The 17,946-nt window shown below is 43.3% G+C and overlaps 1 protein-coding gene across 1 annotated transcript in view; it reads right to left on the reverse strand.

Annotated features, from left to right (window-relative positions):
* The window catches only part of LOC126262623 (neuronal acetylcholine receptor subunit alpha-10-like), a 129,724-nt gene extending 115,859 nt beyond the window's left edge, over window positions 1-13,865 (reverse strand). The window contains exon 1 of the mRNA XM_049959379.1: window positions 13,673-13,865. Within this exon, the coding sequence (XP_049815336.1) occupies window positions 13,673-13,736 (64 nt within the window). The 5' untranslated portion in view covers window positions 13,737-13,865. The remainder of the gene's footprint in view (window positions 1-13,672) is intronic.
* Between the last annotated feature and the right edge of the window lie 4,081 nt (window positions 13,866-17,946).

The raw sequence follows: 17,946 nt of genomic DNA on the forward strand, positions 1-17,946 counted from the left end.
TAACTTTTACTGCTCCTTTTACATTGGGCAAAAATCACTTTAAAACACTTGAATGCAAGAACTGTTCATTTAAATCAGGATACTAGGTTTTAGTAGCACTTAGGTGAGGGCCCTGCATAGGTTCGTGATCATGAAAAAAAAAAAATATGGTTCTGGACACAATTTTTTTGTGATTATTATTCAAACCACACACAAAGTAACTGGTCCATGCCCATATACGTTACTGAATGTATGAAGTTTGTGAAGCAGTGGCGAAGCAACATGGCGGCTAACTGTACTTACAACTCTTGATGTTCGAATGCTCTATAAAGTCTCTTCTTGGCGTCGGATTTCCACCATATTACAGCCATTCCTTTTTGCCAAGAATACCAAATAATAGCCAGATCCACATCCGAGGCAAATCCATTGTAAAGCAGCTTCCAGTTGCCCCTCTTAGCTTCATCGAGGTGTACCATGCTACGGCCAGCCACGTACTGCATGCTCTTCACACCAAGGAGCCGCTCAGTTCGACTGCCAAAACCAACTTTTACATCAAGCCATGTCACTTCCATCACGAAAGAACTTCCTAACATCTTTTATATATTACAAATACAAGTGCCCTAAGCATGAACCAGCTTTCAATAAACATTTTCGTTTTATGAACATACACATTTTATAATAATTTATCATTTTAACAAACCATTTTGCTTTTTTCATATATACATTACAAAGCTCTAATTTTCCTGTCACAAATCAAGGACTTTAAATAACAAACAATACACACTCCATAATTGCAGATACACAGTTACATAATATAAACCTACTTCTATCCAATATAAGTGTTACATCGTCCCAGCATGGCATCGTCAACTGTAGCAGTCGCTTCCCATATTCTCTCCCGGGGTTCTGCTACATCATGTGGTAGAGGCAGTACATATACCACGTCTTTAATGTGTCCCCATAGAAAAAAAAAAGTCGCACGAAGTGAGATCTGGTGATTGGGGAGGCCATTTCATGAAACTGCTGTCCCCTTCTGTAGCACAGCCGATCCATCGATGCGGCAGCTCCGTGTTCAGGTACCCACGAACTTCACGATGAAAATGGGGTGGAGCCCCATCCTGCTGAAAGATGAACAGAGAGTCCCATTGCATTTGAGACATCAGTCATTGCTACAATATGTCCAAGTAGGAATATCCAGTGACAGTGCTCTCGGCAAAGAAGAATGACCCATACAGTTTTCGATGTGACAAGGCAGAAAAAACATTTACCTTTGGGGGATCATGCTCAAATTCAGTGCATTTGTCTGGATGCTTTGTGCCCCGGATTCGACAATTATGCCTGTTCTCTTTCCATTAGTGTGAAAAGTGTCTTCGTCGCTAAAATTAATTGATCAACAATGCCATCCCCATCCTTATTAAATTGCTGCAACTGTGAACAAAACTCCAAGCGCTTGTCTTTGTCGTCTTCACTGAGCTTCTGCACTAGCTCCAATTTGACTGGTTTCGTAGACAGCTTTTGTCGCACGACTTTTAACACTGTCATGGGAGCCATTTCGAGTTCACGGGATGCACGACCCATCAGTTGCTTTGGACTCCTTATGAATGTCTCTCATATGCGCTCCACATTCATTTCACATACACTGGGACGTCCGCTCCTCTATGCCGGGCACAAGCAACCCGTTGTCACGAATTTGTTGTGTCAGCCGCGAATGGCCTTCCTTGTTGGTGGCTTCTTACCGTACTTGGTTCTAAACATCCGTTGAACAGCCGTAGCACACTTGTTTTTATCGAACTCCAACAAACAGAAAGCTCACTCCGCATCTGAACTCGCCATGTTTGCGACTAGCGCTAACTATCGGCAGATTACCAAACTACGCTGTGACGATGTACAAGAGAAAAATGCTTTTAGGGTTGCTCTTCAAAATGACATATGTATGATATCTGTACAATGTTTCGTTCTTGTGCAATAAATGATTGAAAGTGTTCCCAGGCTTCATGTACACCCTGTATTATAATCGACTTTTTTTCCTGTTCCATTACTATATTGAACTGTCCCTACGAGAGATTTACTTTTGGGGGCAGCGTAATAGTCACACAGTCTTATTCCAATACAGGTTCTCTAAATTTATGCAACAGGGTTTTTGTTGAACTATGTTGTCTTTCCGCCAAGGATTAGCATTTAAGTTCCCGAGCATTTCCGTTATATTTTCATATGTGATAAACCGAACTCTTACATCCTAGCAGCGCTTCTCTGATATTTTTCATCGTCTGTTGTCATTCCCCTTGATAAGGACCGTAAAAACAGGTACAACACTTTATAATTGGTAGTGCTAGCCTCTTTTATGAGACTTTCTTAAGAGATGCACTGCATTTGCCCAAAACCCTTCCGACAAAGCTAAGCCTTCCAATCACCTTCGCTAATATTGATGTAAGTTGACTGTTCCATTTCATATCGCTCTGTAGCATTTTCTCTAAATAAGTACATCACGTGATGTGCATAAGATGTTCAAAACTCGTCTTGTTCAAATGGTTCAAATGGCTCTGAGCACTATGGGACTCAACTGCTGAGGTCATTAGTCCCCTAGAACTTAGAACTAGTTAAACCTAACTAACCTAAGGACATCACAAACATCCATGCCCGAGGCAGGATTCGAACCTGCGACCGTAGCGGTCTTGCGGTTCCAGACTGCAGCGCCTTTAACCGCACGGCCACTTCGGCTGGCAAACTCGTCTTGTAATCACGTGCTGTTTGCTTCTTTCTCTTTGTTATAGGTATTACTCTAAGTTTATCCACATTTAACAAGTGCTTTGGTTGATTTCACCAGCTGGAAATTTCGTGCCACTCTTTCTGCAGTTGCTTACGAGCTTCCAACGACGATAGTCACTTGAACACAACAGCATCGTCAACGAACAATTTTAAAACGTTGCTTATTCTACATGACAAATCGTTTGTGTTTACTGTAAACATTATAGACACTATTGCGCCTCATTGGAGCACACTCAATGCTACTATAGTTTCTGAAGAACATTCGCCACCCACTACAAGGTACAGACGTTCTGTTAATCAAATATTTCTAGAGCAAATCACATATTTTCGAAGATGCTGCGTCTGACAGATTTTGATTTTTTGTCGGCGATGTGGTACAGTGTTCACTGGCATTCCGAAATCTAGAATGATGGATTGTACATGTTCGCCTGCATTTAGTGATGTCGTAGATAAATAAAGAAAACAGGAATGGCCAGCCCTCTTTTCGAGTCGCATGAAACTATTCGATGCGAAAGGAATTCTCGATACATATGAGCCATGAAATGAGTTAAATTATGTATTTTATGCAAAATCTAATTGAAATTCCATGTGGGCCTGGCGCAGTGTTCGCTTTAAATAGGCTTTATTGTTTTTCAATATCGGGGTCCTAATACCGGTATATCTCATTTTTAAGTCTGTGTGGCGACCGAAAGTATGCCAGTAGTATCCCATTGAGTGAAAATAGTTTTAAATGCAAAATTTCAGTTTCAGCACTAGACGGATTCAAGGGAGATTGAATGGAACATTTAGTGACCGCGAATTTATTTTAAAGGTTTCCGATACCGACATAGTAATGTCTGGATATCTATGTCTTAATTGTGTGAAATGAATTCCAAGTGCGTGTGAGCGTCGTTTGAAACTCTACCGTAACGAAAAAGGCATATGAAGAATGGCTGAAATTCGTAGACGCGGTGCACCACCGTGACTGGATGGAGATACGTGCAGAGAGTAGGCAAAGAAGAGACCACATGTTCGCGAGATTTCTTGTTCAGAGGTTCGACGTGACTTCACGGGGAAAAACCACAGACAGCGCCGCCAACGACGGCAATTTGCACTGTCGGCGCACAGGCCAGCACCTGGCTACAGGGTCACGCAGCGACGACCCGCCTCACGTAACGCAATAGCAGCACGGCGAGAGAAGCGGAGTACGCATCACAGTCGAGAAGATTAACGCAGGTGCTCCTGAAAGCGATAATAAAATTGGTACCTGATTGTTATCCGCGTGACATTAATGGTGTGTGCCTTCGTGAGTACAGCCATCATCCTGGTGTAACAAATGACTCCTCAAGGTCAACCCGCCAAAACCCTTGTAATAATTACAGAATGAACCATCCGGACCTTCCGTTTCCATGACTTTCACAATACCAATTACGATCATCCTATCCAGTTAACTAACATACTAAAATATCTGGGACTAACTGTAGGCCGGCAACTGACATGGAAACCTCACCTGCTAACCATCCAACACAAAGCCCGCAATATACTAAAACTACTAATTGGCCGCAGTTGGGCATTATGCCCCTCCATTATTCTCCACACCTAGCAAATACTGATCCGACCGACCCATCCTGCACTATGCAAAGGCTGCATGGATATCCGCTCTACCAAATTTCTATTACATGGTGTTTGTTTTTCTAACATGTCCGAAAGAACAGACACCATATTATATCAATAACGTGCGATGACCAAAGAGCCATTCTTTCAGTCCGGATGCACACCAAGCCTTATCTGTTACTGGGGTCAGAAATGGCAAGTGAGAGGTTCATGTGTGGGTCACATTATACTAACAGTGTGTAACAGGAAGGGAACTGGGGTCGGATGGGAAGCTCGCTAGGATGACTTAAAGTCAACATAGTCTCCAACGTAAGAAACCTTTATTTTCGTGGTTACTGGTTTAGGTCAGCTTTAGACCATCTACAGACCTCGTATCATGATGATATGAGGCTGAAGATTATCTAAAACCGACCGAAACCTGTAACACGAAAAAAAGGTTTCATGCTGTCGAAACTTTTTATGTTCATTTTGAACCAAAAGAAAACAATCATTGTTCTCCACAAGAAATATTCTCAAAAATTACGTACTTGGATGGCCGAGATGGTTAAGGCGACCGCTCACGTTAAGTGGGAGCTCCGGATTGGAGTCCCAGTCTGGCACAAATTTTCTCCTGTTACCACTGATTCATTGCAGTGCCAAAAAGCGGCTAAAGTCACCGCAAACCTTTGAAAAGTTCTATAAGTCCCTCCTAATCCTCGAACGCCATGCACTCAGTCTCCCTTCCCTCACACCGGTCCTCTACCATCTCATCAAATTCCCAGCCCTGCTCACTCCCACATCGAATACCTCAACGTCTGGGAGTCGGTATCTAGAGCCTGTTGCATATCGTGCACAAAGAGGGTCAGCTGTGTCTCTCGTGACCGCTGTTTCCTAAAGCTTGCTGGTTTCTGCAGATGAGCTTCGCAGAGTCTAGAAAGGTCATTATGTCTGAACACAAAATATGTACCATGATTCTACAATAAATCGATGTCAGTGAAATTGGCCGGTAATTATGGGCATCCGATTTTCTACCCTTTTAATTGATTGTTTGACCTGGGCCTTCTTCCAGTCCCGCTGACTTTCCGCTGTTCCAATGATCTCTGATAGATGATGGATAAGAATGGTGCTATATTTGTAGCGTAGTCAACATACGAGGTATGGCTAGAAAAAAACCGGACTAGTACTGGTGAAACAATAAAACGAATACAATAAGGCTGAAAGTCGCGTGGCCTGTCACGTGACTCTCGCTCCACCTACTACTCGAGTTTCATCTGCCTACTGCACTCAGTCTGCCCGTGGCGTCTGTTTTAAGTAGTTGACGTTTTGTCTGTGCGTCGGAAAATGTTGAGTGTACAGAAAGAACAGCGTGTTAACATCAAATTTTGTTTCAAACTAGGAAAATCTGCAAGTGAAACGTTTGTAATGTTACAACAAGTGTACGGCGATGATTGTTTATCGCGAACACAAGTGTTTGAGTGGTTTAAACGATTTAAAGATGGCCGCGAAGACACCAGTGATGACACTCGCACTGGCAGACCATTGTCAGCAAAAACTGATGCAAACATTGAAAAAATCGGTAAACTTGTTCGACAAGATCGCCGTTTAACAATCAGAGCAGGAGTTGACAAGGAAAGTGTTAGGCAGATTCTTCATGAAAGTTTCAACATGAACAAAGTGTGTTCAAAAATGAAGTGTCTCACAATTGAACAGAAGGAACGCCGAAGAATGATTTGTTCTGACATCCTGGAAACTCCTGTTAACTCAGACACTGCTCTGATTGTTAAACGGCGATCTTGTCGAACAAGTTTACCGATTTTTTCAATGTTTGCATCAGTTTTTGCTGACAATGGTCTGCCAGTGCGAGTGTCATCGCTGGTGTCTTCGCGGCCATCTTTAAATCGTTTAAACCACTCAAACACTTGTGTTCGCGATAAACAATCATCGCCGTACACTTGTTGTAACATTACAAACTTTTCACTTGCAGATTTTCCTAGTTTGAAACAAAATTTGATGTTAACGCGCTGTTCTTTCTGTACACTCAACATTTTCCGACGCACAGACAAAACGTCAACTACTTAAAACAGACGCCACGGGCAGACTGAGTGCAGGAGGCAGATGAAACTCGAGCAGTAGGCGGAGCGAGAGTCACGTGACAGGCCACGCGACTTTCAGCCTTATTGCATTCGTTTTATTGTTTCACCAGTACTAGTCCGGTTTTTTTCTAGCCACACCTCGTATAATCGTACAGGGATACCGTCTGTGCCAGATACCTTCCTGGCGTCTAAGGATCTTAACTGTTTTACAATCCCAGATACACTAACTATCTCAGCCATCCTTGTGTTTGTTCGATAATTGAAAGGTGGAATGGTGCTGCAGTCCTCTACCGTAAACGAGTTTTTGAAAGCTAGGTTTAGAATTTCGGCCTTCTTTTTATCATCGTCTGTTACATTACCCGTACTGTCAGCAAGAGAAAGTATTGAATTACTTGTAGCGTTCGTAGATTTTACATACGACCAAAATTTTTTGGGGATATTGTTAGAATCTGCAGATAAAATATTGCTTTCAAATTCGTTAACAGAATCTCTCATTGACCTTTTGACAGCTGCTTTCATTTTGCATAATTTCTGTTTGACAACGTTTAAAGCGACTGTGAAAAATTATCTGCTTTCACGGCAACTTCCTAACATGTTTGTTGTACCAAGGTGGATCCTTTCCCTCCCCTATATATTTGCTACGCACATTCTTCTCAAGCACGTGGTGGACAATACTTATGCATTCGAAAGGCGCGTCTTTAATTTACCAGTCCGTGAAGCCTGTGGCAACTAGGCAGCACTACTAATGATGGCAAAAGAAGTGTTGTCAAATTTCTCGATATCAGTAGTAAACCCTGCTTCTATGGGGGTGTCATAACTCGTCCCGCGTATGCCTTACGCGTGACGCCAAATGTCCTGACTTGTGGGCTCTGCTAACGATTCGATTAATTTCAGAAATGGTCTAGTACATGAAGGACCCGAAATGTGCTTCTCAATACATCGATGGCAACACCTAAAGGTACGTTAAGATTAGCCTCATATTGCGGCAACGTTTGTTCGCAATATCGTTGCTGTCGACATTACTGCAATTTCGTTTGCAACAGACGGCAATTTTGCAGTAAGGTTGTACAATATTGCTGTTGTCGCAGGCTGTTGTAGGGAATTGCCGACATATTGCCGAGTGTTGCTGTTGTTGTCCACCAAGGGTAAAAAAATGGCTCAAATGGCTCTGAGCACTATCGGACTTAACATCTGAGGTCATCAGTCCCCTAGAACTTAGAACCAATTAAACCTAACTAACCTAAGGACATCACACACATCCATGCCCGAGGCAGGATTCGAAACTGCGACCGTAGCGGTCGCGCGGTTCCAGACTGAAGCGCCTAGAACCGCACCAAGGGTACAGAATATCTCTCAAGTCCTACTGTCACACGCTTTAATGAAGACAAAATCGTTTCAATTCGTTCGAAAGCTTGCTCGTATACATATATCCACATGTTTTGTGGTTGTTTGTTGTCGTGAGTTTGTTGTGTACAGTAATGAAGAAGTGGATAAATGAGAGAAGTATGAATTTTGTAAATGCGACCCATCAACGACCAGAGCTATTGGTAGTCGAAATTAATGTGTATACAGAATGCGATCTGAAAAATATAGTTGGCGGTCTGTTCTGATGAGCTCAGAATCACGCTTGATGAAGCATACAAAAATTCTGTAGTCTTCGAACCTACGCCAAATGCGAGGGAAAAAAGTTGCTTAGGAAGGGTGGAAGCACAGATCCATCTTCATCCACATGGTTTGCATTTGATGCCATGAACTTCGTACTATCTCGATACGTAGCTGAAGCAGGAATTGACAGTGTAAAAAGTGGTGTGTCCTGGTAAACAAAAATAAAATGATAACAAAAATGTTATTTTTATTTCAAACCTCCTTTAATGAACTCTTTAAGTTCTTCTAATAAAGCGGTGCATACTTCTGGTAGTATCAGGCTCATTGATGAATGGAAATGGAAATGAAGTCCCATGTTTCTTGACAGAGCGCAGGGGAACGCTGCGGAAGACCCGCACCAGCGTAGTAGGCAAGGTCCTAATGCAGGTGGTTTGGCGTTGCCTTCCTCCGACCGTAATGAGGATTGAAATAATGATGATGAAGACGACAAAACAACAGGCGGTCATCTCGAGGCAGATGAAAATCTCAGACCCGCCGGGAATCGAACCTAGGACCCTATGCTCGAAAGGGGAGAACGCTACCGCGAGACCACGAGCTGCGGACACGTGAAAAATAGTGAACTTTAAATACAAAGCAGCCAATGAGGAAATTAGCGTTCGATGAACGTCGTCATGATGTGGAGTGAGTAATAGTGCCCTTAGGTTGTTTGCGGGTTTTCCGTTGCGGCTGCAGGGAGAGCAGCAAGCAATGCGCAGAAAGTAACGAGTTTTCTCTGTCGTCCTAGCTTATACATCAATGTGTGTGTATGCTTTCTGAAAACTCACCAGGAATTTTCAACATTAAATAATCAGGTTCTTAACCATGAAACAAGGAACAGGGATGATTTTCACAGAAACACCCACAAAGGAGCACTCTACCAAAAAAGTGTATACTACCAGCCCACAATACTTTTCAGTGCATTGCCTTCTACAATAAAGAAAATTAAAGAATTTCATACATTTAAGGTAGATCTTAAACAATTTTTACTAACACATAGTTTTTATAGCATTGTAGAATATCTCAATATGGAAGAGTAATATTATTTATATATGTTGATATAAAATATTTGTGTTTATTATCCAAGTTTTTGAAACAAATTAAAGATAAGAAACTAAATTGTAATTGACTACATCCATACAATGTATATTGTTAACGGATGAATAAAGAGATTGATTGATTGATTGATTGACGTCAGAGTGGAGGCAGCCTTGCCAAACAGCACTGTTGTTCGCGATGTGTGTAATAGTATCTGGTGTATTTGTTGGAGCACTTTGAGTTCTTCCCTCGGAAGTACACAGTCAACAGTGGAATCTTTAACGAATTCGGGAGTGTTACGGTTCTTGCTGTAACTGCATAGAGATTTGATTCGGAACTTAAACAGTGGACAGCGGGATCAACAGTGCGTTCGCCAGCATTTCTCCTCCTTACACGAGGCATCACAACAACGTTTCACCAGGCAACGCAGGTCAACTGCTGTTTGTGTACGAGACATCGGTTGGAAACTTTCCTCATGTCAGCACGTTGTAGGTGTCGCCACCGGCGCCAACCTTGTATGAATGCTCTGAAACGCTAAATCATTTGCATATCACAACATCTTCTTCCTGTCGGTTAAATTTCGCGTCCGTAGCACGTCATCTTCATGGTGTAGCAATTTTAATGGTCAGTAGTGTAGTATAAGTCTGTTGTCAGTGTGAGCTATTTATTTTATTCGTTAAGCTGCTATAGCCTTAGCCTAATTTCCTATTTTGTTTAACTGCAAGCAACCTGAAAATGTAACCGGTCGTAGCACAATAAATGTATAGTTGTACAGCTCAAGTGGTTTTGATTGAAAATCGAAGTTGGTACTTTTGGTGAACAGAGTAATGGTTTTGACTACAGTTTACCAGTGTTCCAACTTTGTTCATTCAACAGGGTGTCCGGGTTTCAATGTGGGCACTGATTGTTGGTCGACAGATATCGAAACTGTACTCCACTTCTCACGACTTGTTCATAGGCACGACAGGTGTTATGACCTGTACTGCGGCGTAGATCCATTGCCTTAGATCCACCAGATCTCGAACTCTTGTTCTGCAAGCAACGTCCTTCATAAACGCCCATGCACTGAAATCCAGAAGGAGTCAGATCGGGAGACCGAGGTGGCCAGGAGAAATGTTATAACGTCTCATGGAGAAATGTTATAACATTACCATGATAGAAAATTACGTCGGGAGGCACCTGTGGAACTAGTAGATCACTAACAAGTCGAGATAGGCGTGCCATGTCACTAGTGCGCATGCGCCTTGTGACTCAGCGCTGTTCGTGAAATTATGAGAATCATATCTTGGAGAGTTGGAAGAACTGAACCCAAAAACAAGAGGAAATGGGTTACAGCAGATATTATTGCGCTTATAGAAAACAGGAGATTATACAAAAATGCAACTGATGAACAAGGAAAAGCAGAATACAGAAGACTAAGGAATTTAGTTAATAGAGAAGGTAGGAAAGCAAAAGAAATGTGCAGGGAAGTGGAAGAAAATATACAAAACAGAAGAACTGATTTAGCCTACAGAACAGCAAATCAATTTTTTTAACAAACGTGAAACAACACTCTCAGGCACAATAGAAAATAAAGAGGGGAAAACGCTGTTTGGTGAAGACATGGTGAAGAGATGGAAAGAATAGATAGAGAAGTTGTATGCCGGAACACCTCTTTTGGAAGAAGTAATAGGAAGAGAAGAGCAAGTGGACGAAGATGACAAGAGAGATGACATTCTACAAGAACAATTTGACAGAGCTCTAAATGAACTACTGCGCAACAAAGCAACGGGTATTGATGACATCCCTGCAGAACTAATAAAGAACGCTGGTGACATCATGAAAATGATGCTGCTTAAACTTATTAAGTCAATCTATAACACAGGAGAGATACCAACAGACTTCCAGAAATGTATCATTGTTAATACACCAAAGAAGCCAGCAGCTACAAAATGTGAACACTACCGAACTCCAAGCCGAATATCACATGCATCAAAAATTGTCATAAAAATAGTTCTGAAGAGAATTGAAGAGAAGGTGGAGGATATGCTGAGTGAAGATCAGTTTGGTTTCAGAAGGGCATTGGGGACAAGAGAGGCGATTCTGGCACTCAGACTGGTTATCGAAAAGCAATTACAGAAAAATAAAACAACTTATATTATTTTTGTAAACATGTAAAAGGCATTTGATAACGTTATCTGGCAAGATATGTTCAGAGTGCTGAGGAAAAGTGGAATACAGTACAAAGACATCCGTGTGATACTCAGTGACTATAAGAATGAGGTGGCAGTGATTAGGAACTGTCACCAGGAACAAGAAGCAAATATTAGAAAAGGGGTAAGACAACGATGTGCTCTCTCTCCTCTTATATTCAATACGTACATCCAGGAAGCTATAGAACCAGTTCGAGAAACTACTGAGGTGGGGATCAAAATTAATGGGCAGAAAAGACAAAAGAAGATGTAGACAAAAGAAGATCTAGAGGGAGTCCTCAGAACAATGGAAAAAATTCTACGCAATCGGTATAGAATGAGAATAAACAAGAAAAAGACTTAAGTGATGGTATGCAGTACAGGAGCAGAATATGAACCTCTGAGAATGAGAATTGGAAGAAAGGAGCTGAAAGTGATAGACGAATTTACTTACCTGGGAAGCAAAATCACAAGGGATGGTAGAAGCCGGAAAGAAATTGCGAGAAGAATACAAAAGGCCAGAATTGCATTTAACCGGAGAAGGAACTTACTCACCAGCAACAACATCAGTCTTAAAATAAGGAAACGTATCATGAAAGGTTTCGTTTGGAGTGTAGCCCTATACGGATGTGAAACTTGGACAATTGGAACAGAAGAGAGAAGACGGCTAGAGGCCCTGGAGATGTGGTGCTATAGAAGGATGATGAAGATCAGCTGGAGAGACAAAGTAACAAATGAATAGGTGCTTAGAAGAGTATAGAAAACCAGAGCTCTGTGGAGGCACAGCCAAACAAGAAGAGACAAACATGTATGGCACAGAATGAGATTTTCACTCTGCAGCGGAGTGTGCGCTGATATGAAACTTCCTAGCAGATTAAAACTGTGTGCTGGACCGAGACTCGAACTCGGGACCTTTGGCTTTCTCGGGCAACTGCTCTACCAACTGAGCTACGCAAGCACGACTCACGCCCCGTCCTCACAGCTTTACTTCTGCCAGTACCTCGCCTCCTACCTTCCAAACATTACAGAAGCTCTCCAGCGAACCTTGCAGAACTAGCACTCCTGAAAGAAAGGATATTGCGGAGACATGGCTTAGCCACAGCCTGGGGGATGTTTCCAGAATGAGATTTTCACTCTGCAGCGGAGTGTGCGCTGATATGAAACTTCCTGGCAGATTAAAACTGTGTGCCGGACCGAGACTCGAACTAGAGACATTTCCCTTTTGCGGGCAACTGCTCTACCAAGTGAGCTACCCAAGCACGACTCACGCCCCGTCCTCACAGCTTTACTTCTGCCAGTACCTCGCCTCCTACCTTCCAAACATTACAGAAGCTCTCCAGCGAACCTTGCAGAACTAGCACTCCTGAAAGAAAGGATATTGCGGAGACATGGCTTAGCCACAGCCTGGGGGATGTTTCCAGAATGAGATTTTCACTCTGCAGCGGAGTGTGCGCTGATATGAAACTTCCTGGCAGATTAAAACTGTGTGCCGGACCGAGACTCGAACTAGAGACATTTCCCTTTTGCGGGCAACTGCTCTACCAAGTGAGCTACCCAAGCACGACTCACGCCCCGTCCTCACAGCTTTACTTCTGCCAGTATCTCGTCTCCTACCTTCCAAACTTCACAGAAGTTCTCCAGCGAACCTTGCAGAACTAGCACTCCTGAAAGAATCGATATTGCGGAGACATAGCTTAGCCACAGCCTGGGGGATGTTTCCAGAATGAGATTTTCACTCTGCAGCGGAGGAAGGTAGGAGACGAGGTACTGGCAGAAGTAAAGCTGTGAGAACGGGGCGTGAGTCGTGCTTGGGTAGCTCAGTTGGTAGAGCAGTTGCCCGCGAAAGGCAAAGGTCCCGAGTTCGAGTCTCGGTCCGGCACACAGTTTTAATCTTCCATGAAGTTTCATGTAGGGCACATCCTACGACACAACAACATCATTGTAACAATAGCAGAAGGAGCTATTGAGGGAAAGAATCGGCGGGGGCGACCAAGGATATCATACATGCAACAGATCATGAATGACGTTGGATGTAACACATACGTGGAAATGAAGAGGGAGGTAGACAGAGGAGAGGAATGGCTGCTGCAAACCAACCTCAGGGTTGAACACTAAAAGAAAAAGAAAGAAGATTTTAGAGATGTCTCTAACGGTTACCTATTTACCCAACAACATAAAACGTCGAGTTCTTTCGTTATAAGGCTTTGTTTGTGATCCGGACATCCTGTATACTACAAGGAAACACATAATGATCGAAAATTTAAGACTTTTCTATGTCCCCAGTTCTAGCTCCTTGCCCTGTCGATTTTTTAAATCGTCAGTCCCAAAGTCCCAATTTTCTGGATCTGGCAGTAGTGCCGCTAGTTGGTCTCGGCTAATAGTCACCTTATTAGGAGGACATGGGGTACTTACCGGCAGCCCGGCGGCAGCCGAGCGGCAGTAGCAGCAACAGCGGCCAGATGTGGTTGTGGCGCATGGCGGCAGCTGCAGCACACTGACGGAGGCCGAAGCGGTGGCGAGAGTGGGCGGCAGCGCACGCCCCCGCAGATAGCGGACAGCAGCGGGCCGAGGCAAGCGCCACACCTTCGGGTCTACACCAGCAGATAAAACACAAAAGTAGCTATTCTGCCACAAAAGAAGGCGAAAAGAAATCGAAAAAGAATGCTCGTTAGGAAGACTGACTCTTCATAGCCGGCCGCGGTGGCCGAGCGGTTCTAGGCGCTTCAGCCCGGAACCGCGCGACCGCTACGGTCGCAGGTTCGAATCCTGCCTCGGGCATGGATGTGTGTGATGTCCTTAGGTTAGTTAGGTTTAACTAGTTCTAAGTTCTAGGGGACTGATGACCTCAGATGTTAAGTCCCATAGTGCTCAGAGCCATTTGAACCATTTTTGACTCTTCATACAGAAAAATCAAAACAACCTTCGTTAAAACTAAGAGCACTGCTGATTGCATTAGAAGAGCAATACGAATTCCAGTGTTAAACGCAGAGGAGAGAGCTGATGGGCTGAAACGAGTACATCGAAGGCCTCTAACAGCGTGACGACGTGATAGAAGAAGGAATTTAAGTCGATATGGAAGACTTGGGGATCCAGTATTAGAGGCAGAATTTAAGACTTGAGATCAGGTAAGGCAGATTGGGTAAACACTGATGCGCCGAAGAAAGCGGTACAGGCATGTTATTCAAATACAGAGATATGTAAACAGGCGGAATACGACGCTGCGGTCAGCGACGCCTACATAAAGCAACAGTGGCGCAATTGTTAGATCGGCTACTGCTGCTACAATGTCGGGTTATCAGGAGTTGAGTGAGTTTGAAAATGGTGTCACAGTTGGAGCACGAGCGCTGGGACACAACATCTCCGAGGTAATGATGAAGTGGGTATTTTCCCGTAACGAGTTTTGTTTCAAATTATATCGAGGGGATGAACATGTATCGGTATGGAGATAACCTTATGAATCCATGGACCCTGCATGTCAGCAGGAGACTGTTGAAGCTGGTGGAGGCCTGTGGGGCGTGTTAGATACGACTCTGACGGGTGACACTTACGTAAGCATCCTGTCTGATCACGAGTGTACCGTAAATATCGGGAATCTGGTAAAACATCAAATCTCCAACATCGCTGCAGCCCGAAAAAGATCCTGCAATAACGATACCAACGACGACTGAAGAGAATCGTTCAGTGTGACAGAAGCGCAAGCCTTCCGCAAATTCCTGCAGATTTCAGTGCTGAACCATCAACAAGAGTCAGCGTGCGAACTATTCAACGAAACATCGTCGATTGGGCTTTCGGAGACGAAGGCTCACTCGTGTACTCTTGATGACTGCACGACACAAAGCTTTAGGCCTCGCCTTGCGCCGTCAACACTGACGTTGGACTGTTGATGACTGGAAACATGTTGCCTGGTCGGACGAGTTTCGTTTCAAATTATATCGAGCGGATGGACTTGTATCGGTATGGAGATAACCTTATATTCCGACGGAGCTGAGCAGTTCCATCAGGACAATGCGACACCCCACACGTCCAGAATTGCTATAGAGTGCTCCAGGAACACTCTTCTGAGTTTAAACACTTCCGCTGGCCACCAAACTCCCCAGACATGAACATTAGTGAGCGTAACTGGGTTACCTTGCAACGTGCTGCTCAGAAGAGATCTCCACCCCCTCGTACTCTTGAGGGTATATGGGCAGCTCTGCAAGACTCATGGTGTCAATTCCCTCAAAAAATGGTTCAAAAAATGGCAAAAAAGGCTCTGAGCACTATGGGACTCAACTGCTGTGGTCATAAGTCCCCTAGAACTTAGAACTACTTAAACCTAACTAACCTAAGGACACCACACAACACCCAGCCATCACGAGGCAGAGAAAATCCCTGACCCCGCCGGGAATCGAACCCGGGAACCCGGGCGAGGGAAGCGAGAATGCTACCGCACGACCACGAGCTGCTGTCAATTCCCTCCAGCACTACTTCAGACATTAGTCGAGTCCATGGCGAGTCGCTTCACGGCACTTCTGTGCGGTCGCGGGGGCCCTACACGATATTAGGCAGGTGTACCAGTTTCTTCGGCTCTTCAGTGTTTTAACATTCCACCGTACTTTCTAAGACCATGGTCTGAAGCGCCAACTATACGAAGGTGTGTAGAATCTATGTAACTGGCGACGTACTATGACACTTTTGGAAAAATATCATCCACAAAATTGCGAAGATAGGAAGAGCAGGCAAGTACGAAAACACGCACAATCGTCTTAACAGCTCATGCATCTAAGCTGCTGACAAGGACAATATACGGAAGGATGTAAGAGAAAATTGGGGAATTGAGAGATGACGATCAGCATGGCTTTACGAAGCGTAAAGGCACCTTAGAGGCAGTCGTGACGTTACACTTCATGGTAGAAGCAAGACTGAAGAACATGAGCACAGCATTGCATTGTAGTGCATCATGGATCGTGGGATAACTGGGACGGAAAAGAATAGAAGCGTTTGAGATGAGGTGATTCAAAATGTGGTGTACCAATCCATGCTATAATCTAATTTGCGTGCAACGAACTGATATTGTGGTGAACGGCATATACCGATTGCGAGAATCGGAAGTTCCGTGCTACGAACGAATCTCTGTGTCTTACCGAACCAAAGATTTGTTTTATGGACTCTTTGTGAAGGAAATGGAGAGATCAGACGTGTGAGAGGAGGAAAGAGATTGTATTGTTGTGGGGCTCCATTACAGTATATAGTAAACGTTGAAATAGTTTTTTCCACAAATAAAATCCAATAACTAACATCAAGTATTCAAGGTGTGTGTATCACCATACGTAAATTAGTTAATTATCATGGTACAGTTATTACGAAACGTAGATCGCTCGGAGGTGAAGTTTGGGACGATAGCACGAACCTGCATTTTCCACGGTCAGAATTCGTCGAGAGATTATCTCCGAATTAATAAACTTTAACTTACTAAATTGTTGGACATATCATCCAGACTCATCAAACAACATAACACAAAGTTGTGCCGAACGATCTGCGTAGCGAGTAAAGGTTTTAGAGATTTCAGGTGCAGCAGATAATGACGAGGAATTTCCGCGAAATCGCCGCTGCGGAATACATCTCTTACTCTCCTGTGGTATTTAAAACGAAAATATTTATATTTTCCAGTTTTTCAGGAGGGTAAAGGTAAGAGGAATAAAGGAACTAAGCTAAACCATCTAAAACCAATAACTAAACCAATAAATGGAATAAAAGCACACATAAAGAATATTTATTTATAATAATAAATAACTAAAGAATATTTTAATTAAATAATCAATAATGATATATTAAAAGAGGAATGTTCAAAATCGGATGAACTGATAACGTAAAGCATGAGGAGCTTCTCCGCAGAATCGCTGCTGAAAGGAGCGTGTGGAAAACGCTGATAAGAAGAATCGACAGAATGATAGGACATGCGTTACATCAGGGAATAAGCTTCATGTTACTAGAGGGAGCTGTAGAGGATAAAAACTGTAGGGGAAGGCATAGATTGGAATACATCCAGTAAATAAATCAGGGAGTAGCGTGCAAGTGCTACTCTTGAGATGAAGAGGTTGGCACAGCACAGGAGAGGAATCCTTGGTGGGCCGCATCGAACTAGACAGATGAGTAACGATTAAAAATAACAAACACCTAAAAAAAAATCTTGCGGCGATGCGGATATCAGTCGAAATACCCATGGACTTCAAGAAGAGTGTAATAATTCTAATCAAAACGATGGGGGGTTCTGACAGGTGTGAAAATTGCCGGTCATCAGTTTTTAAGTCATGGTGACAAAATATCGGAAAGTCTACTAGTAGCCGACCTTAGGGAAGACCGGTTTAGTCTACAGAGACAAACAGGAACACGAGAAGCAAACGTCACCCTGCGACTTGTCAGAGAAGGTAAATCTATGTTTAATTCATTTTTAGATCTCGCGACACCTTTTAACAACGTTGACTAGAAAATACTATTTGACATTCTGAAGATAGGCATAAAATATAGATTGCGAAAGGTTTTCTACAACTTGTACAGGTGCAACGCTGCAATCTGAAGGACAGGAAAGGAAATCAGTAGTTGAAAAGGGTTTTTGAGAGAATTGCAGCTTATCCCCTATGTTATTGAATCTATCCACTGAGCAAGCAGCAAAGGAAACCAGAAAGAGAAATACAGTTCACGGAGAA

Source organism: Schistocerca nitens, chromosome 6, assembly GCF_023898315.1.
Source record: "Schistocerca nitens isolate TAMUIC-IGC-003100 chromosome 6, iqSchNite1.1, whole genome shotgun sequence".
Lineage (NCBI taxonomy): Eukaryota > Metazoa > Arthropoda > Insecta > Orthoptera > Acrididae > Schistocerca > Schistocerca nitens.